The sequence below is a fragment of the Tupaia chinensis genome, unplaced genomic scaffold (genome assembly GCF_000334495.1).
Source record: "Tupaia chinensis unplaced genomic scaffold, TupChi_1.0 Scaffold000627_1, whole genome shotgun sequence".
Lineage (NCBI taxonomy): Eukaryota > Metazoa > Chordata > Mammalia > Scandentia > Tupaiidae > Tupaia > Tupaia belangeri.
Genome location: NW_006160147.1, coordinates 6339181 through 6366740, shown reverse-complemented (window position 1 = coordinate 6366740; position 27560 = coordinate 6339181). Strand labels below are relative to the sequence as shown.

Genomic DNA, 27560 nt, shown 5'->3' with positions numbered 1-27560 from the left:
CGGATCAGGCTGTGACATGGTGTTAGTGAGCGGGTGTGCGTGGGAGTATGTATGGCTTTCAGGTTTTAAAGCTCGTCGCCTGCCATGGCTAAACCAGGCCTAGTGAGATGTAGATACATAAATATCTTCTTTACGCCCTGTCCCAGGGGACAGATAGAACCAAATAAATCCGATTAGCTTCCCAGGATGCTGGCTGCTCTCTCTCTTTGAAGTCCAGTGGGTGAAGATAATGCCATTTCCACACGGGAGAAGCCGTTTCAGAGGGCCGAGGGGTCCCCAGCATAGGGAGCTGGCAGAGCCCAGCTGCAGAGTGGGCAGTGCATTCTCAGTTCTCAAAGGGCTCATATGCCAGGGCCCCCAGCCTCCCTGTACTGTGCTCCCTCTTCCCAGCCTTCCTCCACCCTGTCATAGTCCCAAATATGACATATACATGCTGATTCAGACTAAGATCACTGCTGAGGAGGTGGGCCTGGAGACAGGAGGAATCACAGGGCCTAAAGAAGTCATTCAGCAGGTTGTGAGATCCACAGGAGCAATGAGTACTTTAGTATCTTTAACAAGAGTCTTAATGTTGTCAAAAGAGTATCACTGGGTTGTCGGAAAAGTCGTGACATACTTTTTCTGTTTGTCTATGCAAAATGCATCATGACTTTTCCAACAACCCAACATGATTACTTGCTTTCCTGTTCTTAGGATGGGAGGTGTGTGTGTGTGTGTACACAAGTGGGATGTGTGTGTGTGTGTGTGGGGGGGGGTGCTGGGGGGGGGGACACAGAAACAGTCTGGAAGTGGCTTCACTATATCTGATGAATCCCATCCTCTTCTTCAAGGCCCAGAAGTGTTGAAGTTTTAACGACTTGGCAATTTTCTGGGCTGCCGGCTCTCCTGCATTTGATATGCTCACCAGAAATTTCTCACAAATCAAAGGGTCTGTTTCTCCCTATTTCTCAAGAGTTTGCCTTGGAGCACAGAAGAAAAAGTCCGATTCTGCCTGATGTGAGGGAAATAGCCAGATTAGCAAATGAAGCATAGAACGTTCCTTCTCTCCAGGAACAATCTTGAAGCCTATAAAGACAGGAAGACCCTAATTATCATCCTTACATTTAGTTCCAGAAGGTCTAAAATAACAGATCATGGGAAATTTTTCTAAACTTCTAGAATCCTTAAAGAAAAAAAAAGAACTCATAAGAGTACTCATAAATGCTACTCAAAGTCTACAACTTCTAGAGTAGGCGGGATTTAACCCAGCCAAAGAGATGGCAGAGTTTAGTCAACGCTAAAAAGGATCCTACAATCTTGTTTACTAACCCAAAACATCAAACTTCCAAAAGCACATCTTTAAGACCTTGCTACTGAAATTTGAATCTGTTCTTTAGGCTCATTAGAGATGAAAAATAACCACTCTGGACAGTACATCAAACATTCCGAGTCTGAACATCTCCTCTCTCGCTCTCTCTCACACGCGCACACACACCATTATACCTTAGCCTTATTTCTGGCCTGAACTAAAATTCCAACTTGTTAGATTTGATGAGGAGCTGCTAACAGGCAGTGGTACCTTCTTTTCTGTGAGCTGCTTGGGTTTCCCTGTAGTGGTGTCCCTTTTGTTTCTTGGCTATAAATATATGAAAGATTCTTTCAAGAGTACCCACAGGGAATGAGAGTAAAAGTGTAGGAAAGAGCAAATTTATGGGTTGGCAGCTTGAGTGACTGGCTCCTGAATGGGGACCCATCTGTTCTGGGGCTGCCTTCTGATCCAGTTCTTCACGAGCAGTTGGCTGACAGGCAAGGATGGCCTCCGTGACCCTGTAGGCTCATCTGGCCCTCCTAGAGAGGTTTCTGTGGGACTTTTCCCTAAACCCAGCTCTTCATACATCTTCAGGATTCCTTAGAGACATGGTCACACCAGTCTAATAATAACATGACTCCAAGAAATATGCACATATGCAACCCAGTTGTGGTAATCAAACTCCTTCTAGAGTTTCTTGATGCCCAGAGACAGGCCTTCGCCTTTCAGCCAAGAAAGTTAGAGCTAAAGGAAACTTCAAGATCTTTATGTTGGTTTCTTTATTTTCTTCCTTTCCATTTGCCCTCCCACAATCAGTGGCCAAGTATCCTCTACATGTCAGACTCTGGGATAAAGATTGGGGACATGGATACATCAGGCTTTGGCATTTAGACTGCAGACATGGAGGTGAATAAGATGCAGCCTAATCCTTACGAAGCAACCAGCCCAGTAGGGAATATGGGTCAACAAGGCATCACTGTTCTGTGGGCTAAATGTGACCTTTGGTGAATGCCCATGACCCATCCTGAAGCCAGCACAGGAAAAGGCTTAGGGATAGCCTTCAAAGAAGCAGATGCAAGGCTGAGTTTGAAGGTTGATTAGGAGTCAGTCGGCAAAAGGAGAGACTGAGGCAGGGCAGGGTTCAGAGGAAAACAGGACTAGGAAGTAGAAGTGTTTCTCAGGATCAGAGGCAGAGTCCATAAGGGACAGCACACGTCAGAACATATGACTAGACTATGACCTGCAGGAATCCAGGGTTCAGAGGTAGGCAGGGGCCTGATCATGAAGGCCTTGCAGAGGGGCCCAGAGACAAAAAGCAACTACCTCAGCCCACTGTGAGAAAGAGGCCAGCCACTTTCCAATGCCTCTTCTTTCCAAGGCTGTGCCATTGCTCTGCGTTGTCTGTGTTAGCTTCTTGTTAGCTTCTTGACAGGAATGGCCTCTGGCATCAGGAGAGAGACAATGTTCTATTGCAGTAGTCTGTCGCACACCTTGCAGGAAGTCCAGTAAAGACCCTAACCCCAACTCTGAGGCCCCCTGCAGTAAATATCAGCAGCACTTCTGCCAGCCATGCATTCCCAAAAGTTCCCCGTAAGGACCACTGCTCAGGGGAAAGGAATGGAGAAAGGGCTGCCTGTGAGAACATCCCTGATTGATCCCTGGAGACAGGACATTATTCTGTGTGGAGGTAGCTTCCTCATCCTCATGATGTGGGCCGCTTGGGTCCTCTTCCCTGGGGAGAGGGACAGGACGGTGGAGCTGAGGAGTGGTGCTTTGACCTCTAGGGGAGAAGCAGCTACACATAGCAACGTCAATCTCTTTCTCACTTTCTTCCTCTCTTGATCTTCCCCACAGCCCCTTTCCACCAAGACCTTCTTGATATGGTTGTGTTTTCCAAACCAACATGGCATTCACACAGGGCCTGGGAATGAAAGGAGATAAAAAGCCAGACCAAGTGTTCAGAGTATTGCTGGGAGGGCTCGATGCCCTTCCTGGCAAGCCCAGCTCAGTGGGAGTCGGGAAGCTGAAGCTGCCGATAACAGGATGCCTTGGGCACCGGACAATGCAAGGGGACCGGGTGGCTGGTGCAGGGCGACCAGACAAAATTGAGAGATGGGGAGCAGAGCTGGGGACAGGGACACATAGAGCCTTTTTAATCTGGTATTTCAGGAGATAAAATTCACAGCCTGCCAATACTGGTGCTTGACAATAAATTCCAAAATTGCAACCACACACAACAGATACAGGACAACTCGTGGGATGGTAATGACAGCATCAAAGCCTGGGAGCTCAGGAAAATTTTGGTTTCCCTGTTGGTGCTTCTTAAATAAGGTAGTGCCCTTCTCAGGGCAGTCCACCTGGATACAGGAGGGTCTGGCCTGGCATCCGGGTCCTGCTGTGCCCTGGCACAGGAAGGGGAACACCCAGGACAGGTGGAACTTGCTCTCTGCTTGCTTCCCCAGGACTGTCCCCAGCTGGTCCCCACGGAGGAGATCCTGATTCCAGTTGGAGAGGTCAAACCAATCACCCTTAAGGCCCGAAACCTGCCGCAGCCTCAGTCTGGCCAGCGAGGTTATGAGTGTGTCCTCAACATCCAGGGGGCCATCCACCGGGTCCCTGCCCTGCGCTTCAACAGCTCCAGCGTCCAGTGCCAGAACAGCTCGGTAAGAGAACCCACGCTGACTCCTGCCTGCAGCTGTGCTTTCTCTCACACCAGTGCTAAGGCCTCTGCCTGGCTTGCGTGGCTTCCAGAACCTTCCAGGTTCACAGGCTGACCCCACATCCCAGGGGAAGTGCAGGTGGAGCTCTGAGCACATGAGGGCAGAAGTTGAGATCTTTGTGCCCTTTCACCTCTATGCCTCTGGTGAATCGTCAGCCAAAGGGTCAACTCCATGGCACATCTGGTGCCCATGCAGGGTATGAGTAAATCGGAGGGTGCTACACCAGAGGAAACCTGAAGAAGAAGAAGAAGAGACAGCAGGAAGTAGGATGGGGCGAGGGGAGAGCCAAGAGAGGCAGTGCTTTTCAAGAGCAGCAAGGGTTAAGCCAGTGCTGAATGGCAGACAGAAAGCAGGAGGTGTTTAATTATAATACTAGCCCAGAGAAGATCTTTTTATCTGCCAACTCCCTGTCTCTGACTGTGGGGGGTCAGCACAGAGATGGGGGGAGGGGGTGATGTGACAAAGGTGTTGAGGGAAGCTAATTCGCCTGGGAGAGATAAAGAGAATCTGGCCTCTTATCAGGGAGCTGTCAGATTCCTGGGTCACAGTCGCTTGATAGAATTTGTAATCGGTGGAAGGCCGCCAAGCGCAAGGGGAAAGCGGGATGAGAAAAAAAAAAAACGGAACAGAACAAAGGGAGGAAGGCCAGGGAAGGGCTGGGGGCAGAAGTGCTGACAGTGACGTGCCCTCTGGGGCCAAGTGGCCAGGGCTCCAACAGTCCCCACCAGGGGCTGTCCAGAGGTCTTTTTCACAGAGATGCCCACCCATGGGGACTGAACCGCCCACTGAACCGCCCAGGGGGCTGCTCGTGAAGTCTGTGTGAAGGACTTAAAAGTCTTCTATGGGATCAGCCCTAGAGAGAAGGCAGCCACAGCTGGAGGCCTGTCCTGGTAGAGAGGATCAGCTCTATGCTCAGAATGCCATGGGCACTCTCCCCCAGTGGACTACTGACCAGAGTAAGGCTCACATGCAGACAGGGCCGCCGCAGTCCCGGCCAGCCCACCCCGCAGCGATTGCTTGTTACACACGTGTCTGTTCCAGCCTCCCTGGGGTTTAAGAGCAGTGAGAGGGCTTTGACTTCTGTAGAGAAGCACGTGGACTTTCCAGGGGGGCTAGAGTTGCACATAGAAAGATGCACAGCAGCTCCTGGAAATGCCAGCTAAAGGCAGAGGCAGCAAGACCAGAGGACAGAACTTGGGGAGGGCCAGCAGAGATGTCAGAGAGGACACCGGGGGACCATGGATCTGAGCTGGATGGCAGAATGAGGATGGGATGAAAGGATGGAGGTTGCAGGGAGAGGGTGGCATTCCTTGTGAGATATGAACTCAAATAGCTGAAGAGAGTGGCTACAGCAGGTATGTTTGGGGAGAGTAGATTCCAAGACTTTGGTAGGACAGCAGGAGAGAAGTAGGTTGGACGAGTTGGTTGGATCAGATCATGGAAAGTCAAGCTAGGAGGGTTAGGCAGGATCAGGTAGCACCCATGAGTCAGGAAAAAGGGCATCTCAAGGTCATTTGAGCGGCACACTGGGCTCCTCTGGTCTCTGACCCCTGTGACCAAAGGCCTCACCAATTGCGGGCCTCCGCCCCTCTCCCTGCAGTACCAGTATGACGGGATGGACATTAGCAACCTGGCCGTGGACTTCGCTGTGGTGTGGAATGGCAATTTCATCATCGACAACCCTCAGGACCTGAAAGGTAAGTGGCTACTTCCAGGTAGAAGTTTGATCTCGTCATGACCCCAGGAAAGGCTGGGGCTGGAGGGATCAGAGCCTGCCAGCCGCTGTGCCATGAATAATACACTCCCTCTGTCAGCAGAACTCTTCGGAGGATCCTAAAGCAACATTTGGAGCCATCAAAGGAGTCCTGTTGGGAGCCTTGTTTTATTACAACCAGAGCATCCGCCTGTGGCTGGTGGCTGCAGGCTCATCCGCGTTCTTGGCTCCAGGCGGCTTTGAAGCGCCTGTGGAACCTGACCTAGGAGAGCGGCAGGCAGGAATGTCCCGCCGTTTTCCCTGGCATTGGATATGTTTCCAATCAGGCTCTTGTTCCCCTGTCCTTGGCCCTGGTCACAGTCACTGCACAAAGACAGTCTTTAAGGCCACTGTCCTGGTGGGAGGGGCCAGTGTGTGGACTCAACTCAAATCTGGAGCAAAAGAGCTCAGAAGTGGCACCGGGCTGGAGCAGGAGGGGAGCTCCGTGAGTCTGCCTTTAGTCACTGTCCTGGAAGCACATTGAGGCCCTGCACTGTACCAGGTCCCCCAACCCTCAATCTAGCAAAGACCAACATTCTACCCTACTCTCAAGGAGCTAAACGTAACTCATTTGGGGCCAGAAGGTGGCATGGTGGTTAAGGTGACAGATCCCACATGACCTACTCTGTGGCTTGAGTACCAGGCCAGGCAGCTTGAAAAACATGCCTGGTGCTTGTGCACACATGCCCAAAATCCCTAGAGGAGAATGGAATTGTGGCATGGCCATACTCCCTGGGGAGTGATTTCTCTCTTTGCCTGGTTCTCTGTCTCTCTGTCTTTCTCCATGAAGTATATATATGTGCCCTATGGCAAAAATCTAAAAAAGAAAATGTAGCTTCAGTTTGGTGAGCACTCACTATGGGAAGGCACTTGCAAAGTGATTTATTTGGGATTATTTTTCTTATGCATCACAATAACTCTGAGAGGTATGTATTGTTCTTATTCTCATTCTGTAGATGAGGCAACTGAGACCAAAGAGGTTAAGAAATAGGCTGAGAGGCAGCTAGTAAGAGCCAGAATGTAAACTGAGTTTCATTTCAGAGCTTGCATGTTTAACTACAGGGTGGGGAGGATCTGCTGCTCAGGCCACTGTGGGGTTTAAGCTCCTCCCCCAACCATGAGTCACAGGTCCTACCACATTTTAAGTAGCTAGGATTATCACAAGCCTCTCCCTCCATCGGAGGGCCACCCCATCGCACAGTGAGAAGGCCAGGGCCACAGCAGGGTCTGCTCAGGTTTCAGCCTCTCCCTGTCCCAGACACTACCATTAAAGTCAATGTTATTAACAAAGGGTCTTCAACACATCCAGGGAAAATATGTATTATGGAAACCTATGCATGAATTATAGCTTTTTCTATAACAAAAGAAACTCATATTTAGTTCCATTTTTCATAAACTTTTTAAAGTCCCCTCATAGACTGGGAGAAAGAAACTGAGCCAGTGAGATTTTGTTTTTCTCTGTTTCTCCTGATACCCAGGCCAAATTTTCTTAGTGCTAAGAGACAGGAGACACTTTTCCCACTAAGAATCTGGGCTTAGATCCCAGAGGTTGCCTTTGCACCTGGAGCTTGGAGAAAAACAGCCACGTTCAAGCTGTTGCATCAGATCTCTGCTTGTGTAAGAGGCTCCCTGAGTGCACAGGTCACGTCATCACATTCATATCCACCCAGAGCCTGCATGTCCCTGGAGGCCGCACGCTGTGCTGGGTGACCACCATGGAGTTTGAGGACCTGGGTTCTAGAATCCGACAAAGCAGGATTCAGCTGCTGGCCCTTCCACAAAGAGCAATGTGAACTGGGTCACCCCACCCTCCATATCCCAGTGCCTTTGTCTGTGAACACACACACACAAAAAGGCGGGCTTAGTTTTTCTCTACAGAAATGTGATTTCAAGAGCTTCAATTAGCTCAGAGTTGCAAAGATGAGAACAGAAGAAGAAAATAAAGGCAAGCACTATATCAGTCACTGTGCTGTTTCCCGGGGCTCACTCTGTCCCGATTTGTTGATGCCCAGTTCCTGAGGCCATCATGAGGATCAAATGAGTCCATGGATATGGGTCCTGGCGTACACAGCTACATATGTTCCATATGTATTTCTTCACTTTAAGATTCCCATTTCCTGGGACCAGCAGTTAGCGTAATGACTATATCGCTGGACTCCCACATAGTCGACAGCAGTTCGAGTCCTGGACCCGGTGGCTTAAACTCACGCCGGGTGCGTGTGCATACTTGCCCAAGATCCCGAGAGGAGAAAAGAGGAGAGGGGATTGCAGCGTGGCCATCCACCCTGGGGGGTGATTTCTCGCTTCCTGTCTCTATGTCTCTCTCTGTCTTTCTGGCTAGTGCATGCACCCTATAGCAAAAACCTCTAAAAAAAAAAAAAAGATTCCCATTTCCTGCCTTGTACCTTCAGAAGCCATAGTCATGAGGATGCTTAAATATAATCCCTACAACTGGGTCTGAGGGATGCTGGCCAAAGCACAGGAACAGGCTGAAGACCTCTGGAAGCATTCTTAAAAATGATCCCTCCTGGGGTCAGCAGGCGGCATGCTGGTTAAGGCGCTGGACTCCCATCTGGCCAACTGTGGTTCAAATCCCGAACCTGGTAGCTGAAAATCATGCCAGGCACACAGCATGCCCAAATCCCAAGAGAATAAGGGAGGAGAAGGGATGGCAGTGTGGGCTTCATACTTTCTCTCTCTCTCTCTCTCTCTCTCTGTGTGTGTGTGTGTCTCTCTGTCTCTCTCCTCTCTGAGAGCACACAAGCCCTATGACAAAAGCCTAAAAAGGTTAATTTAATTTGAAAATAAAAAATTAAATTAAAATTAAAAATCCCTCCTCCACCACCCCACCGAGGTCAGCAGGTAGTGTGGTAGCTAAAGCACTGCACACCCACATGGCAAACCACAGTTCAAGTCCTGGACCTGGCAGCTAGAGAATCACACCAGGCTGTGTGCATGCATGCCCCAAATCCCAGGAGAATGGAGGAAAAGACATTACAACATGGCCACACCCCGAGGGAGGTGATTCTCACTTTCTCTCTCACCGTCTCTCTCTGCTGTCTCTCCCTGTCTCTTCAGTGAGAGCGCATGCTCTATGGCAATTGCCTTAAAAAAAGAAAAACCCTGCTCTGGTTAATTCATGGAAAACAGAGTTAAACCACAAGTTTATTTTGGTGCAAAAGAATTTGAAATCTATGCAGTTTTTTTATAGTATACATTTTCCATGTACTTTTGAAGACCCTCTCCCCATATACCGGACCTCCAACAGAGTCATTCCCAAAAGTGTATCCTGTGTTTGACCAAACGAGCTGAAAATGCCTTCCTTTTTTTAAAAAAAAACAAAACCTTTTGTATTTATTGTCATTGTTATTATTATTATTTGTTTGCTATAGGGCACATGCACTCACCAGAGAGACAAGGGGTGGTGGGGTAGGGCAAATGAGAAAGCAAGCTGACAGGCCCAGGACTTGAACGGCATTTGGCCATGTGAGAGTCCAGCACCCTAACAACCACGCCACCTACTGGCCCTAAAATGACTTTTTGACTACACTGCTTCTTGAGAATTCTACTTGGGACCCCCAATTCAAAACCTCAGCAGCAAGGGTATATAAATCACTTTCACTAAGTTGGTTGTATTAAGGTTTTAAGTCTGAAGAAGATAAAAGCAAAAACAAAGAGTTTGCAGACTCCCTGTGGGACCTGTAAAGTAGCCAGATTGACCTCTCTGCGGACATACAGTCCATCTACATGTCTGGATCAGGGCTAGGTCACCCTCTTTCCTTATCAGTAGATCCTCCCCACTGCCAGCCACCTGGCCTTCCTTTAAGCCCAAACTGCCTTCTCTCCCAGACCCACCCCATCACCAGTGTGCCAGGCAGGATCCGCTTTTCTCAGGATCTAGCAGTACAGTGAGTTTGAGGATTCCAACTCGGGCCACTAACCTTAGTAAGCTCTGAGAATCTTTTCATCTCTTTCTGAACTTCATTTTTACCTGCAGATGAAAATTGGCCCTTACCTTTTGCAATGAGGGCTGTACGTGAGATTAAGAGAGCCCACAAATGCAGTTGGAGTTCAAAGAAAAGATAATAAGCATGTATATAACATCAGATATGTCACAGGCAGTGTGCTAAGCACTTTCTATACAACATCTCATTCAAAACTTGCAAAAAACAATGATTATCTCCATGTTAGAGATTAGGTAAATGAGGTTCGAGGAGGTTAAATACCTTGTCACATAGTTGGGAAGTAGTGAAGCCACAATTAAAGCCCTGAGCTGATTCAATCTAGAGCCAGAGCTCTTTAATATTATTTTCTCTAGTACCTTTAAATAACTGCTAAGAGGCTCAATTTATTATTAATTCCCCATCAGTTATTCTTGCAATGATAATGATGACCAGTGGTGTCATCCATGGTTGGGGACAGTTTCTATCACGCCTGCAGGCGAAAGGCACATGGTGAAAAGCCCTGTCTGATCTTGTTGGTGACGGTCTGCCTCTCTTCGCAGTTCATCTCTACAAGTGTGCTGCCCAGCGGGAGAGCTGCGGCCTCTGCCTCAAGGCAGACAGGAAGTTCGAGTGTGGCTGGTGCAGCGGCGAGCGCAGATGCACCCTCCACCAGCACTGTACCAGCCCTGTGAGCCCCTGGCTAGATTGGTCCAGCCACAATGTCAAGTGCTCCAACCCCCAAATCACTGAGGTGAGTCCTCTGCATTCCGAGAGTGGGAGGGAACAACCAGAAACTGACCCCAGGAGAGTGGGGGAAATGTGTAAGGGAGCTTTTGTGGAAGAATTCTTGGAGTCAAGTGCTTTGAATGTGGGGGTGTAAAAAGCCTCTCGAGTGTCTCAATGGCCCCGTCCAGGCATAAATGACAAGACCATGGAGCGTGTCCTTGTGCTTGTGCATGAGTGTGTGTGTGTGTTTGTGTGAAGGTGCACACAACATGGGAGACAGAACCAGCCCAGTCTCCCTGCCAGGCTGGTTGGGCCGGGGGCGGTGGGGTGGGGGGTTGGGGGCGGGATGAGAAATTGGCTCCATGGTGGGTGAACATTTCAGAAAGAGGGTTTAGCTTTTCTCAGCAGAAATATGATTTCAGGAGCTGCAATTAGCTCGGAGTTACAAAGTTGAAAACAGCAGAAGAAAGTAAAGGCAGGCACTGTATTAACCACCATGCCGTTTCCCGGGGTTTATACTCTGTCCCAATTTGTTTGTGCATTTTAATGGAAATAAATAGGTAATTAATTATCCTGTGAAAAAAAAACGATGTTTCCAAAATAGCAAATTGCAAGAGAAGATGAATAGATGATGTGACTAAAAATGCAGCTGCTTGGTTTTGAATGGCTGGGGGGCGGAGTCATTGGACTTAACTTTGAATTGTATGCTCATCACTCTCCAGGGCTCTATTCAAGGACTGTCACTTGAGCTTTGAAACTAATTGCACTTTCCTTATGGTGACTAGGAATAAAGGCCCAGGCAGGTAGTACGGTAGTCTGCAGGTTTAAGCAAGCGGAGAGAGGTTGCTCTCTTTTTCTTCCTCTTCCCTGAGCTGATACACTCTTCCCCTACCTCGTTTTCTCTGTTGGCCAAAGAAGGCACCTCTGGCCTCATCTATGTCACAGTGTTGGGAAACTTCTTGAGCAGCCCTGAAATCCTGTGAAAGCTTCTGATCAGGCCAGCTGAGGTGGTGCAACAGAAATGCGACAGGCCATGCTGAGGCCACATGGGAAAGTTCCAAGTTCTCTTCCCGAGGTCTTCCTATACACACTGGGCTCGTGAGGTCCAAGATTCCTGTGAGGTTGGGGGTGTATCACAGTATGAGGGCCTTACTGGGAGTAATGATCTCTCTCGCTCTCTCTCATGGAAGAAATACTAAACACTTTTTTCTAAAAAAATGCTTTAGATTACTTTTTTTAAAAAAATTCCTCAATATTAAATGGATATTGTTAACCTATAGACAGATTATTTGAAGAGGGAGAAAGTATTTTTTTATTTTTATTTATTTATTTATTAGAGAGATATGTTTTGTTATAGGGCACGTGCACTAGCTGGAGAGACAGAGAGAGACGAGAGACAGAATGTGAGAAATCACCCCCCAGGGAGAATGGCCACACCACAATCCCTTTTCCTCCATTATCCTCTTAGGATTTTAGGCACACATGCACCCACGTGAGTTTTTTTAAGTCACCAGATCCAGGACTTGGACCGCAGTCAACAATGTGGGAGTCCAGCGATGTAACCATTACATCATCTGCTGGTCCCTTTTTAAAATTTGTAAATAGATTTTATTTGTTTGTTTTAACTTGTTATAGACTGCATGCACTTGCCAGAGAAAAACAGAGAGATAGGGAAAGCGAGAAAGCACCCCCAGGGGAATGGCCACACCACAGTCTCTTCTCCTCTGTTCTCAGGATTTGGGGTACACATGCACATACATCAGGTATGGACTTGAACTGCACAGTCAGCCATGTGGGATCCAGTTCCTTAATCACCACACCACTGGCTGGCTCCTAAACTGATTTTAATATTTAGAACAGTTAGAGATGCACAGCCACACCTCGCGGAAGGTCCAGCAATTTCCCACAAACTCGCTACACCTCCCTATGCAGAGCCTTGCTCATCATCAACATCCTGCATCAGAGAAGCACATCTGTTACAATCAGTAAGCCTAGTTGCACATTAATTTTACCCAAGCCCAGAGTTTACATTAGAGTCTACCTGGTGTTTTACATCCTATGGATTTAAACAACTATATAATGAATTGTAGTCACCATTACAGTATCACACTGAACAATATCACTATCTGAAAGTCTGCTGTGCTCCCCTCCCCTCTCATCCTTCACATCCACTTAATCTTTTTACTGGTGCTATCATTTTGCCATTTCCACAATGCATATTGTCAGAATCATACAGCCTGTTCAGATCTGTCTCTTTCATGAAGTAATGCACTTTTAAGGTTCTACTGTATATATTTTTTCTTTTTAAACCTCAAGATCAAATGAGTGTCGTTAACCTACAGATGATTTTTTGAAGCGGGAGCAAATATTTACTAAATGTGCTTGGCACCGTTACATTTAATCCTCACAGCAACTGTGTATTCTCCTCACGTCCATTGTACAGATGAAGAAAACGAGGCTCAGAATTGAGTGATGTGCCCACATTCACACAGCTGATAAATGGCAGAGCCAGAATTCAAATTCACATTTATTTCATTCTAAAAACAGTTTTAAATTCTCTGTAATTTGCCCCAATCACCTAAAGCAGGAAGTGCGGCTTCCCTTTCCTCAATTCCCACACCTTTCCTAGGCAGAATGGGCCAGACGCAATCTATCCACATGGCAGCGTGTCTCAGGCAAAGGGCAGACGCTGTGGAGAAGGTTTCCTGCATCTGAGTCCTCCTCCACCCCCTTAGCAGGGTGTCAGAACGTGTACACACTGTCCCTCAAAGACTGGGCTTCCTCAGTCCCATTTTCCTCTCCAATGTGGCCATTGACGGCACCTGCTGGGCTTTCTCCTGTGTCTTTATGTGGCTAGAAGAGAATGTTTGCAGGGGCTGCTGCTGCTGCCCCCGCCTCTGCCCTCAGACAGCTGGCTTCCTGAGCCGCTCAGGGCTTCGTGCCTTCTCCCCAATTCTAGTGATTTCCAGCAGCCACAGGCCTGAGAACTTGCACTGTTCTGTAATTCTCCCTGCAGTTGTCAGTCTGTGCGCCTGTCGGCACCTGCGGTGTAGGGGAGCTTAAATCAGACAGGAACTGGTTCCCATCAGCACCTCCCACCTCTGCCCACCCCAGTTGCTGCCGAACCCCATCAACAACGTCTGTTCCCTGCTAGCTGGGGCCCCTTCCCAGCCTAAAGGCAAGCAGTTCACTGGGAAACTTCTGCCTTTACCACCCCTGCTTACTGACCGGGGACTGACAGGCTGCTCTGTTCACAGAGGACACCCAAGCTACACAAGGCTAATTAACCCCCTGAGGTAATTAGGCTGTAATTGATTTTCCCAGTGAACACAGCAGCAGGGGCTGGAAGCCCCCAAGTCTCCTGTTGGTGTTTTGCCGATTGTGGCTGTTCAGAAGTGGAAGAGCATCTCTGGGGAGGCACAAACCATGCTGTGTCCAAGCCAGTCTGGGGACATCACTCTGGACAGGCCATGTCGGAGGGAGTATCAGGTGCAGAACATTTACTCGCTGTTAACGAAAATATCTTTTTCCATTTTGCATCTCCTACCCCCACCTGATCCTCCTCTCCCTATAAAAGTCATTTTCTGTTTCTTTAAACTTTCATTTTGAAAATAACTTCAGGCTTACAAAAAGATACAAAAATAGTACAAAGAACTTTTATATACCCTTCACCCAGATTTTCCAAAGTTAACATCTTACGTAACCACAGTGTAATTATCAAAATCAGGAAATTAATGCTGATACACTAATACCATCTAATACGTGTGCCTTAGTAACACTGGCTGACTGCCCCACTGCTGCCCTTTCCTGGTCCAGGATCCAATCCACGTTCCCACGTGACACTGCATGTCATAACTCCCTAGCCCTTTCCTCTCAGTCTTTCTTTTTGTCTTTCACGACCTTGAGACTATTGAAGAGTGCAGGCTAGTTATTTCATAGATGGGTCCCTCCATTTAGATTTCTTTGAAGCTTCCTCGTGGTTAAATTCAGGTTACATATTTTTGGCAAGAAGCACTAAAAATAGTATATGGTACATATCAAAAGGACAAAGAGCCTACTTGAAGGGGATCCTGATGGCCAAATTTGGAGCAATTTAAGGAAGAAAATAAATAATTATAGTTACCGACTTAACAACAGAATAAAATAAGAATTCATGGTCCTTATTGATATGAAGAAGGAAAAAAAAGAAACAAAGAAATAAATGATGGGGGAGAGAGGACATGCTTCTTTACACTAGACTTCCAACTAATAAATGTAGAAGGAATTGGGGAACCAGCAGTTAGCGTAATGGCTATGTCGCTGGACTCCCACATAGTCGACCGCGGTTTGCGTCCCAGACCCGGTGGCTTAAAACTCATGCCGGGCGCGTGTGCGTGCGTGCCCAAGATCCCGAGAGGAGAATGGAGGAGAAGGAATTGCGGCGTGATCATCCCCCCTGGGGGGTGGTTTCTCACTTTCTGTCTCTATGTCTCTCTCTGTCTGGCGAGCACACGTGCCCTATAGCGAAGAAAAAAAAAGAAACTCTCCAATAAATGTAGAAGGAATTGTGGAAATAGAAACTCACCCTTTGACAAAGAACACTAATAATTGTTTTAGGGAAGAAGGATCAATGAATACCAAAATTAGTGGAAGGACAGTATGAAGGGAAATAGGATATTTACAATGTCTTAAGCTATCTTCCCATAAGATACTATTTTTTTTTTTTTTGAGAGAGATTTTTGCTAGAGGGCATGTGTGCTCACCAGGAAGATAGAGAGAGACAGAAAGCAAGAAATCACCCCCCAGGAGGGATGACCATGCCACAATCCCTTCTCATTCATTCTTCTCTTCTTATTTTGCACACACATGCACATGTACCCAGCAAGAGTTTCAAGGACCAGGTCTGAGACTCGAACTGCTGTCGATCACATGGGAGTCTAGAGCCTTAACCACTATGCCATATGCTGCTCCCCCCCCCCCCCCCTGGCGAGCACACGTGCCCTATAGCGAAGAAAAAAAAAGAAACTCTCCAATAAATGTAGAAGGAATTGTGGAAATAGAAACTCACCCTTTGACAAAGAACACTAATAATTGTTTTAGGGAAGAAGGATCAATGAATACCAAAATTAGTGGAAGGACAGTATGAAGGGAAATAGGATATTTACAATGTCTTAAGCTATCTTCCCATAAGATACTATTTTTTTTTTTTTTGAGAGAGATTTTTGCTAGAGGGCATGTGTGCTCACCAGGAAGATAGAGAGAGACAGAAAGCAAGAAATCACCCCCCAGGAGGGATGACCATGCCACAATCCCTTCTCATTCATTCTTCTCTTCTTATTTTGCACACACATGCACATGTACCCAGCAAGAGTTTCAAGGACCAGGTCTGAGACTCGAACTGCTGTCGATCACATGGGAGTCTAGAGCCTTAACCACTATGCCATATGCTGCTCCCCCCCCCCGCCAAGATACTAATTAATTACAACTGGAACAATAGTAACTTCACAGGGAAGAAACCTGGCAGATTGCATGTTAACCAACTGGTCAAAGTTAACCTCACCAATAATGGGGAAAATGAATTTTATATGCCTCTAACAGACTGTTTCAAGGAGGGCACAACTTCAGTTCTTTGGCATTTTTGGTAATGATCATAGTAACAATTTGTTAAAAGTAATCTTTAAAGAGAATCAATGTATTTTCTTTACCTCAGCTTTTTGGACTAATCCCCTCACACCAGCAAAGATCTTTTTCTTGAACCTCTTCATCATCAGAATTCCATGAGTTCCTTACCCTTTTGTACATGCCTTATCTCCAAATGTACACCCTCCTCAGTGCATTAGACAGAAGCCTTAACCACAGAGGTCCTCCCTGAAGAGTGAGAAGAGAAAGATTCTGTGCTGGCCTGCAATAGCTGCTGAGGGTGGCAGGATGTCCAATCCTAGAATGGGGGGCTGGAAAGGGTGCTGTCCTGCCTGGGAGCAGAGGCGTGAATGGGAGGCCCTCAGAGGAGTTCTACTTCAGGAAAAGGTGTGGGTTCTTGTGTAGTTCGATCAACAGCTGTGTTCTTCCTTAACCCCTCCTCACCCCACATCTCCATGGCAACCAAGCCCACCCCTAGAGACCCATCCTTTATGGCAGCTTCATGTAGGACAAGTTGTACAGACTATTGAATTTCTCAGTTTGCATAAACTTCAGGTTAGGACCCCCTTAGGACTCACCGTCTGCTCCTTCTCAGCCATCTCATGGTGTGATAATGATGCTGTCCCCCATGGGAGGTGTCCCAGCTGTCATCCCGGGTGCTTGTGCATGTGTCACCTGTTCAATCCCAGGAACACGAACATGTGGAGGAAAGCCCATAAGATGCCTGGCCTGCTATGTTTCTGGACTCCCCACCCCCGCCATCCCAGCCTGTCCTCCAGGATCTGCTATGGCCTCAAAGAGGAGGCAGTTGTGAGCTACATACTGGAACAAAAGGCTGGCAAAAACACTTTCCAAGAACCTGTGAGTGGGCAGGATCCCACAGAAAAGGAAAGGAGACTGAATATGTTCTCAGGAAAATGAACTCGGGAGGATAAAGAGACTTGGGGCTAACAGGGCAGAGGTTCCTTCCCCATTCAAAGTGAGTGTATTAGTTACCTAAGGTGACCAAACAAAGTGCCACACACAGGGCAGCTTAGCAACACAAATGTTTTTCTTGACATTCTGGAGGGTAGAAGTCCATGGTCCATCTGTCCACAGTGTCGCTTCCTTCTGAGAGTTATAGGAGAGAAGCCGTTCCAGTTCTCTCCTGCTCTGGCAATGCAGGCAATCTTTGGTGTCCTTGGGCATGTTGAAATATCACCTCGATTTCTGCATTTGTGCTCACATGGCATTCCACCTGTGTATCTATCACCTCCATTTTTTCTTTAATAAGGACCCAGTCACATTAAATTTGGGCCCAACTAATGATCTCACTTTAACATCATACCTCTATAAAGACCCTATCTCCAAATAAGGTCACAAGCTGAGGTGCTGGAAGTTAGAACTTCAGAATATGAATTTGAATGGGGACAAAATTCAATGAAAGCAAACATTCTGAGAAAAGGGAGGAAATGCCACTGGTACTAGAAAATTAATTCACCTATTAAATAAATATTACTTAGTGATTATTTTACACCATGTATTGTGCTAGACTTGGTGGTTGCTACACAGATAAGTGAGTCCTGGGTGGGCAGTCATAGGGATACAGTTTCTCCTGGTATAGCTCTAGCCTATCCTTGAACATTGGCCACCTAGTAGATGCTGGAAACTGCCCATTCTGAAGACCACTCTACTTCCTCCAAAGGCTTAGGATGGAAACTTCTCATCCATACATTTTACAGTTGTCTCCTATATAGAAAAAGAACTGCAGCAGGGATACGGGCCTCACCGTTAAAAGGACACTAACCTCAGACCAGAGACATTAATACACCAGTCAACATTCTAATTCTGGAAGTCTTAGTAATAATAGCTTTTCTTTAACAAGACTCAACTATGTGCCAAGTTCTGTGCACTTTGCATACCTATTCCTCCAAATGATCCTGAGCCTTAAAGTAAACTGTGTCTTCCTAAACACAATTAGGTTCACACTTGCTGTTGTGAGTAGGGGGTAAAAAAATGTGAGGGATGGAATTGAGAGTATGTTTTAGTTTAGGGCAATCACGTTCTGCATGTCAGGGTAAACATTACTTTAACTCTGACCCTAGATGCTTCTTGAAGACCCCAGGGCTTGGGGCTATGGCCACTAATAGAGTGATGGTTAAGTTTAAGGGAAAGCTGAAATCCCTGGTTTGGTGGCTCTGTATCTTGGGCTGATGGGAGAGTCAGTGTATCTCAGTCTGTTGAGACAGCTCAGAGGATAGGACCTACGTAGTTCACACCTTAAGGCAAGAACAGAGATCAGGCAAAGCCCACAGGTTGAGATGCAGGGAACAAATCCCCAAAATTGGTGTTTCCATGAAGTGACCAGGAACACACCACCCTGAAGATGTGAAAGAACCTTCCTGTGTGTTCCTGAAGCCCCTACATGTTGCAGCTAGTGCCCCACTGATGCCAGGCAGAGGAGGTGTCGAGTTGACCGTTGTTTCTCCATTGACCACCATATGGCTTTTACTTTATTAATTTTTCAGCCTCAGTAGCTTCCCTAGCACCTCACTCATCCGTGTTTAGGGAATATAAATACACTTTAAGGTTATCTTAGGTGCATGTAACTGGGAAATAAAATCAATTGTAGAAAACTATGTATACTGCCCTCCAAAACCAAGCATAAATAATGTTTGATAACATAATAGTTTGAGATGATCCATCAGTCTTTGTTTCTTCCTGCTCTTCACCTGCCCAAATAATTTAAAATAGATTTTTTTTTTAATTTTTTTGCTGGATTCTCCCTGATGCAAAAGCATCTATGAAACTGTCTCGAAAGCTGGGACATTCACAAGTATTTAGCCGCAAGGCAGCACCAAATCTCTGCAGGAAAGGTCAAAAGCCACCTGCCCAGAGCCAGAGTGACTCGCTGCAAAGTTCCTAACAAATAAATAAATAAGTCAGCCAGCTTTCCTGAGAAACAAGCCGGCACTCTGATCTCCCGTTCATTTATTTGCAGGCCTCATTAATATAACATCACTGCAACAAACAGCTAACGGGGGATGGTGTCAGGATGAATAATGGAGTTACTCTGCTGAGATAACAATTAGGTTTTGAATGTACTATCAACTAAGACAGAGCCAGCAAGGATTCACGCCGGGCAGGAGAGCTGGTGCTGCCGATGCTATAGATTCCTGCAGAGCTCATCAGCCAGGCTCCAGCCTGCCGTGAAGAGTGTGCACACACAGGTTCATACACACCTACATGCCAGGTCAGAAAAGAACGTGAGGATCTGCTTTTTTGGACCCAGGGTCTAGGTGTCTTTGGAAGCCAGGATGGCACAGAAACTTGCAGATGTGCGGGTGGCATCACTGCCTCTAAAGGCTGGACAACACTAGCAACAGGAAAAGGACTGGGCCGGCTAGTAGCCTGGTACTGAAGGGAAGCCAGATCCCACATGGCCCACAGCAGTCTGAGTCCTGCGCCAGGTGGCTTGAAAAATATACTAGGCATGTGTGCATGCGTGCCAAAAAATAGCAAAAGAAGGGAGAGATGGAAAAGGAATTGTGGCAGGACCATGCCCCACTGGAGGTGTGTCTAGCTCTCTATCTGTCTCTAGTGAACACGTGCCCTCTGGCCTAAGTGGATTAGGAAGGAGAGGAGGAACTTCAGTACACCCTCAACTTGTTCTCACTGGCTGATCCCAGTTAGGGGGGTGCTCAGGGTTAGGATGCTTTTGAAACCCCAATTGCAGACACAGGTAGGAACTTCTAGTGCAGAGTTGGGGATGCTGGTGGGACTGAAGCCTTCATTAAGGGGGTTTGATAGGATGCCTCCTCCCCACACCTGGAGGCTCCGATGTCAGTCTCTCCACCCCCTCTTATAAACCCAGCAGTAGTGTCTGGCACCTGCTGGAGGTCATAGTGAGGGCTTCACAGGCCTGTCAGAGGCAGCCAGTACCATGAGTCAGCCTCTGCCCTGCCTGGGGCTCCACCCACTCAAGGTGCTCAAGAAAGCAATGCCTTGGGAACCAGCAGTTGGCGTAATGGCTATGTCGCTGGACTCCCACGTAGTCGACCGTGGTTCGCGTCCCGGACCCGGTGGCTTAAAACTCATGCCGGGTACATGTGCGTGCGTGCCCAAGATCCTGAGAGGAGAATGAAGGAGAAGGGATTGCGGCATGACCATCCTCCCCTGGGGGGTGATTTCTCGCTTTCTGTCTCTCTGTAAACCTCTCCAAAAAAAAAAAAAAAGAAAGAAAGAAAAGAAAATAGAAAGAAAGCAATGCTGTGTTTTCTCTGAACAGTAGCTGGCCCGGCTTTACCTGGATTCTGTAATCATAAGGTAGTCATATCATAGCCATCTCCACGGCCTGGTGGTTAAGACAGCTGGATCCCACATGGCCAATGCTGCCATTTGAGTCCCAGACCCAGCAGCTTGAGTAACATGCATGACACAAGCATGCTGCCCGAAGTCCCAAAGGGAGGGAGGCTTGGGGGGAAAGGGATTGTGGCCTGGCTATGCCCCAAGAAGACTCTCCCTCTCTGACTCTCTGTCTCTGGCTAGCACACATACCCTCTAGCAAAAAAAAAGTGGTTATAAGAAAAAAAAAAAAAAAAAACACTGCAGTCAGCAGGTGGCATAGTGATTAATGAGCTGGACTCCCACATGGTTGATTCCAGTTCGAGTCTAAGACCCAGCAATTTGAAACCCATGCTGGGCCTGTGCCCAAAATTCCAAGAAGAGAATAGAGAAGGGATTGTAGTGTGGTCATCCCCCGCTGAGGCGGTGATTTCTCACTGTTCATGTCTCTGTCTCTACAGCGAGCGCACATGTCCTATAGCAAGACTCCCTCAAAATAATAATAGTAATAATATTTTAAAAAGAAAAAGAATCATTAACAGTCACTAAATACTTACCTTGTACCTAGCACTCTGTCAGCTGAGATATCAAATGTCATCTCGTTTAGCCTTCACAGCTTCCATGGGGTAGACACTGTCACCAGCCCCATCTTATAGGTGAGGAGATGGAGGTGCTGCAAGGTGGGATAACTGCCTTGAGTTGCATTGGTAATACGTTTTAGAACTGGGCTTGAACACTCAGCTCCTTGTCTCCAGGCTTGCCTGCCTACTATTCTCCCCTGCCCCGAGCTCACTTAGAACTCTCGGGCTACAGAGCCAGAGGAGAAGAAGGAGCTAGCCCCGAGTTCTTCCTCAAGCCTACTGCTAGGGTGGGGAGAAAGCGAGTAGCCCCACTCCCGGCGTCTTCCAAGAAGAGAATAGAGAAGGGATTGTAGTGTGGTCATCCCCCGCTGAGGCGGTGATTTCTCACTGTTCATGTCTCTGTCTCTACAGCGAGCGCACATGTCCTATAGCAAGACTCCCTCAAAATAATAATAGTAATAATATTTTAAAAAGAAAAAGAATCATTAACAGTCACTAAATACTTACCTTGTACCTAGCACTCTGTCAGCTGAGATATCAAATGTCATCTCGTTTAGCCTTCACAGCTTCCATGGGGTAGACACTGTCACCAGCCCCATCTTATAGGTGAGGAGATGGAGGTGCTGCAAGGTGGGATAACTGCCTTGAGTTGCATTGGTAATACGTTTTAGAACTGGGCTTGAACACTCAGCTCCTTGTCTCCAGGCTTGCCTGCCTACTATTCTCCCCTGCCCCGAGCTCACTTAGAACTCTCGGGCTACAGAGCCAGAGGAGAAGAAGGAGCTAGCCCCGAGTTCTTCCTCAAGCCTACTGCTAGGGTGGGGAGAAAGCGAGTAGCCCCACTCCCGGCGTCACTGGGGAGACTGGACAGGCACAGAGAGAGATGACAAGGGGCAAGGCCAGAAGGGGAGTGTAGACGTTCCCTGGGGCAGGGCAGAGAGGAAGGAGGTGGATGCCAAGAGGTTCAGAGATGGAGATCACAGGAGTCCAGGTAACGACCAGCAAAGCCGACTCTGGAGCCCCTTGGAAGCTACAGGGTGCAGCCTTAGCCAAGGGAATGGGGTGCCAGGCCTGAGCAGAGGGAGCTAAGGAGTAGGCTAGGGCGTGAGTCCTCACAGTTGATGAAGTTTGGGCAGGAGGATGGTCCACTCAGGCAGTGCCATGTAGAGCCTGAAAGCATTGCTTAGATGGACCCGGTGGGGTTCTAACCCTCACTGTGTAGCCTTGAGCAAGTTACTTAACCTCTCTGGGATGCTCTACTGCACTTGTAAAGTGGAAATAATAATAGTTCCTCCTCCACACCTTACATTTAGCCCTAAGTGGTAAAAGCTATGTAAAGCCCCAAGCACAATTCCTGACTCATCATAAGCACTTAATAAATAGAAATGGACGCCCTCTTTCTCAGAATCTTCAATAACCCGAGGCAGATGCTCCTCCTCTGTCCCTTTTTCCTCTGTCTCTATCAGCCAGAAGACACATCCTTCTAGTGCAGCAGCCCCGGAAAGCAGTGTAGGAAGGGGGTTAGAGGGTCTCTGGGATGGGAGTGGGTTTTGTGAGCCTCCCACAAGCCCCTGTGAACCATTAAAGCTCTACTCAGCAGGTCCCAACTGTGCCCCTCCAAGGCCCTGCCCAAGTCCCTGCTGGAGTCCCTGCCTAAGTCTGAACCGAGGACGGCAGCCCAGGGCAGCCCAGCCGAGCGCCCACAGCAATTCGGGCTGCCAAGCCTCTGGGCTTCCAGTGCACCCCCACCCGAGCTCCCCAGTGCAGCGCTTCGGATCTCCCCAGCTGTAATTAATCGGCTGCATCTGCTCTCACCCTTGGGCGGCTTTGTGGTACAGTTCCCTCCGAACTCTTCAATTAGTGGCTGCAAGAAGGAGGGCGGGTGCAGCCTCCCGGCGGTTGCTTTCCAGGTCACAGCACTCAGGGAGGAAAACAAACATGACAGAGTCTGGCAGGAATACAGACTGGGCTTGGGTGCCCCAACATTTGCCCCAGCTCAGGTGGGCAGTGCTGCTATCCAGGTGGGGTCTGAGCAGGTGGAGATGTGGCCCTCCCAGTGAGATGTTCCTCGAAGCTTTAAGAGGGCCTCTGCGGAAGGTAGGCCTCTCCCAGCTGGCCACCTACAGTGGCCCCTGTGGCCAGGGTTGGGGCGAGGTGTACCTGCATTACCCCACCTCCTGCTGGCCTCGCCTTCCTGGCTTCACAAAAACAGACCAAGAAGTGCCTGGCCAGGACTTGGAAAAACCACTTTCCTACATGGGCAGGTCAGTGACCACTTTCCAGGGCTGCTGGGCCAGCCCTAAAGCATTTCCTGTATTTTCTGTCTGAGTTCTGCAAAAAATAGACACATTTTTTATTCTACAACAAATCAAACCACCGGGCCTCAAAGGCACAATAATAATACAACTTAAAGTCCCATTAGGATGCAAATATAGCTTTCTTTAGGGAGGAGAGTACAGCAGAGTGAAAGGTGCATAAAATAGGGAGAGGAATCTTGGGGAGGAAAACAAAACAAAGCCTGGGTTTACCCTCCACCCAGTCTTGCCAGGCCAGCTCGGTTAATGGTGTGTGTGACAAGCAAAGGGAAGTCATTGTCACAGGCCCTCCTTACTGCGCATCAATCAATCAGGCCTTTACTCCAGCCACAAGCCTGGTGCGGGTCACTACAGGCTCAGAGGATGCTGAAGTTTCTGATAGAAACCCGAGGGCCCAGAGAAGAGCATCCAAAATGATCAAAGGGTTTGAAAACAAGATCTTTGGAGACAAGACTAACAAAATTGCAGAAACAAAGGCCAGGAGGGACTTAATTGCTGTCTTCAGTATTCGAAAGATGTTACATGAAGAGGCAGCTGTTGAGCCCTCCATTCAATGAAGAATCAAACCAGAAACTGGTTTAAATTAAAGCAAAGGAGAGTGCAGGAAGAACTTCTTAATGATTCCACTGTTAAAACTCTACCTCGCTCCCAAGCAACACTTAGCCACGCCATTCCTCCAGTCATTAAAGGACATTGTTTGTTCTAGACCCTTATTGAGCCCAGGGTTTCCCGGTAACGGCGCGTGGGGATATTTATTGATGGTGCTCCATTCCAGGCTATTTACTAAGTATTAGGTTACTGAGAAAAGCATGCTAGTGCCTGCCTCGAGATAGTTACTGTCTTTTTGAAGAAATGAGTGTTGCAGTCCAGCGTGGTGAGTGTTATTTTGGATGTATTCAGGAGTGGCAGGAGGAACGCAGGAGAAAGGGCCACTAAATCTGTCCGAGTGCACCAGGGAAGACCTCATGGAGGCATCTTTTGAGCAGAGCAGGATGGGTGAGCATTTGTCAGTGGACGTGCTTGACTGGTGGAGGGAATGCATAACCAGTGCATTTCGTCTGTACACCCTATAGCTGTGGGGGGGCCCCTAAGCTTTCCCAGGAAGCACGTGTCATGCACAGAAGGCTGAGCCAGAACCCTGGGATGCAGGAGAGGAGCCCACAGGGGTGCTAGTATAGCACCCGGGAGAACCTCAGCAGTCCTCTTCACCTGACCCAGCAACCATGGCTGCTTCTGGTTTTCTTCCCAGGCCCCTCCTTCTAGCTCTAGCTTCTGAGGTCCAGGGTAGTGAGAGCTTAGATTACAGGCCCATATTAATAGAATATGTTCTGAAAAGCATGGGGCTGAAATTAGGCATCTTCTCAGCTGATTTTGCTGACTCTCCTCTTCTTCCTCTGTCTCTTCACACCCCCACCATACACACACACACACACACACACACACACTCACACCCCAAACTGTCAAACCACTTGTTTGTGTGGGTGTCTCGTTTAGAACCGCTTTCCTGAAAGCATCCATTGAGTTCATTGTGAAACACTGCATGTACTACAAAATGGCTAATAGCCAGGGGAAAACAAAATAGTCAGAAGGGAGGGAGGAAAGATGAAGACCATCCTGGACAGGGTCAGTGTCCTTCCAAATTTATTCTGGGTAAAGACTGATGTCTGGTTCAGAATATGATTCTAGGCAGGACCCAGAATACAGCAGATCCAAGGCTTTTACCCCCCTACCCCTGACATCATGACCATAGCCTGCCAGGAAACCTCCCAAGTATTCTCTGATCAGCCCAAGAGCAGTCCATTTCACCCCGGGTCATCTCCTCATTGATGTCACGAGCTCCTTGATTCACATGTTCTCCTTCCAGATCAATAGGAAGATTTCTGTCATCTCTAAGCTCCCTACCAACTCCAGCATTCCATGCTTTTGTCATCTCAGAAGCCATAAATGCAGGGAAATACAGTGAAGGAAATTACCAATTATTAAGACCTACTTTCTAAACCAGCATGCTAGAGAATTTCCAATGTTATCTCACTAATCTTCACATCATCCCTGTGAGTGAAGCATTATTATCTGTCTTCAGATGAGGACATTGAGATTCAAGGTCACCTAGCTCATAAGTATCAGAAACAGTATTCCAATTCAGGTCTGTCTGGCTCCAGAGCTGACTCGTCCTGCTGCAGACACTGCCTGAGCATCAGATAGTCAGGTGTTCTCTTCCCAAAGTAGCCAGCAGCACCAGGGCCTCTGGAACTGGCAGCCAAGACCTGCCTAATATCTTAGTCATATTTGGGTTTTGCTCTGTCAATGGGAGACTCCGTATAACTCTACCCTGCCCTCTCAACTGCACCTGTAGCCCCACACCTCCTTGCAGACCTGGAAGACCTTCCTAGAATTCTGCAAACAGTAGTTTGTGACTCAGCCAACTTGCCTCTTTATAAACCTGTGTAGAGAAACCAGCAGATGGTGTAATGGTTACATTGCTGGACTCACATGTACTCAATCATGGTTCGAGTCAAGGACCCAGTGGCTTAAACTCACACCAGGTGCATGTGCGTGTGTGCGTGCCCAAGATCCTGAGAGGAGAATGGAGAAGGGATCAGGCCATGATCATCCCCCCTGCAGGGTGATTTCCCACTTTCTGTCTGTCCCTCTCTCTCTCTTGCTCTGTCTTTCTGGCAAGTGCACATGCCCTATAGCAAAAAATCTCTCTAAAATAAAGAATAAACTTGTATAGAAAAGTCAGACTTGACTCCCAACAGACCCAGCTTTACAGAACAGAGCTCTGGGTGCTTTTCAGAGTGTTCTGGGAACAGTCTCCATGGCAGCTGCAGACAATACAGCTGCCTAACATAAGGTGATATTGTGGAAGATTCTGTTCACTCCTCTGGAGAAGACATCCTTTCCCACCAAGCTTCACCTCTATAGCCTCCCTGAGGATGCTTGGTTCTGATGAGAAGTGAAGAAGCCTGGATGCCAGGTTCTCAGTGCCCTAGACCAGCACACAGTCGTCATGGCCCTACTTCTCGGTCACCTGGAAGGCCTTGGGTGGTATCTGCTAGAAGAGGTGCTCTGAGCACAGACCTCCACCTTGACTGTCTTTTTAAGAAAGCAAATGACATGCCCAAAGGCACTGAGATTTCGGAAATGCATTGCATATTTAGGAACCACTTATATCTGGGTAGGATATGGAAGACATGGAATAAGGTCATGGAAGACACAGTGAAAAGTAAAGATAATCAGAACCATAGAGGGTTATTAGAGCAAGTGACTCGTAACCTGGACAAGCATGTCTCATAGAGGTCACCCTGGCAGCTACGACAAAGTTAGGTTTACATGGAGAAACACAGAGACCCTTGTGATTAGGATAGATTCCTACCTCTGGAACACATGGATTCAAAAGACACAAGGGAATAAGAAGTGATAGGGCCTGGCAACCTTATTTGTTAGAGATGATAGGTGAGGGAATGGAAGGGATAAAGATGCTTGCATGATTCCTGGCTGGATGTACAGTGACACCATTAACCTTGAAATTTGAGACTCTAGGAGGGTAATTGGGTTGGGGGTGGGAGGAGGTTAAGAGCTCATTTTTGGACATGGAGAAATTTGAGATACCTAAGGGACGTATTGTAGAAGTTGAGATGTCCAGTAGCAATGCAATATATGGCTATGGAGCCCAGGAGAGAGGTCTGAGCCAACAATACAGATTTGAAAGTCCTCAGTAATGGAGGCCTTGGGAATCCTCTTGCAAATCAAATAATCACCACCTCATCTATATTTTGGAAATCCAGACTCTTACACATCGGTCTTGCTTTAAGCAAGGAAACTGTAAGCTACATCCCTTGTAAGCCCCAGGGCATGGTAGTTGCCTAGCTATTCCCCCCCCCCTTTCCTCACCATCTACCCCAGATGCCAGAAACATAGTACAGAGTGGAAGAGAAACCTCATGAAAACCCAGCAATCCCTAGACACTACCCAAGCCCCATGAACCTGATTTAATGACCTATAAGGATACTGATTCTTCTTGTTTAGATTCTAGCAGCTGTTTGCTGGAACTGTCTCTTCAACTTGTGTCTTCATGCCAAGATCCTAACACTTGCTAATAATTTACCAAAAGGAAGGAGGGGATCCTTCTTCTCTAAATAGCTAAGCTGACTTATGTTTCCAAAAGCTATGTTCTAACAAATGGGCCTGTAGTACCTACAAGCACATGTCTGACACTGACCCTTGAGTGTTGAAGGAACACTACAGTGACCTACCAGCAGGAGGAAGCTACCCCATGGAACCTGGCAAT

At 47.7% G+C, this 27560-nt stretch overlaps 1 protein-coding gene across 1 annotated transcript in view; it reads left to right on the top strand.

Moving 5' to 3' along the window:
• Nucleotides 1-27560, top strand: part of PLXNA2 (plexin A2) — a 228781-nt gene that overhangs the window by 154766 nt on the left and 46455 nt on the right. The window contains 3 exon segments of the mRNA XM_006159313.2: nt 3751-3951; nt 5609-5705; nt 10266-10456. Coding sequence (XP_006159375.1) covers nt 3751-3951; nt 5609-5705; nt 10266-10456 — 489 coding nt within the window.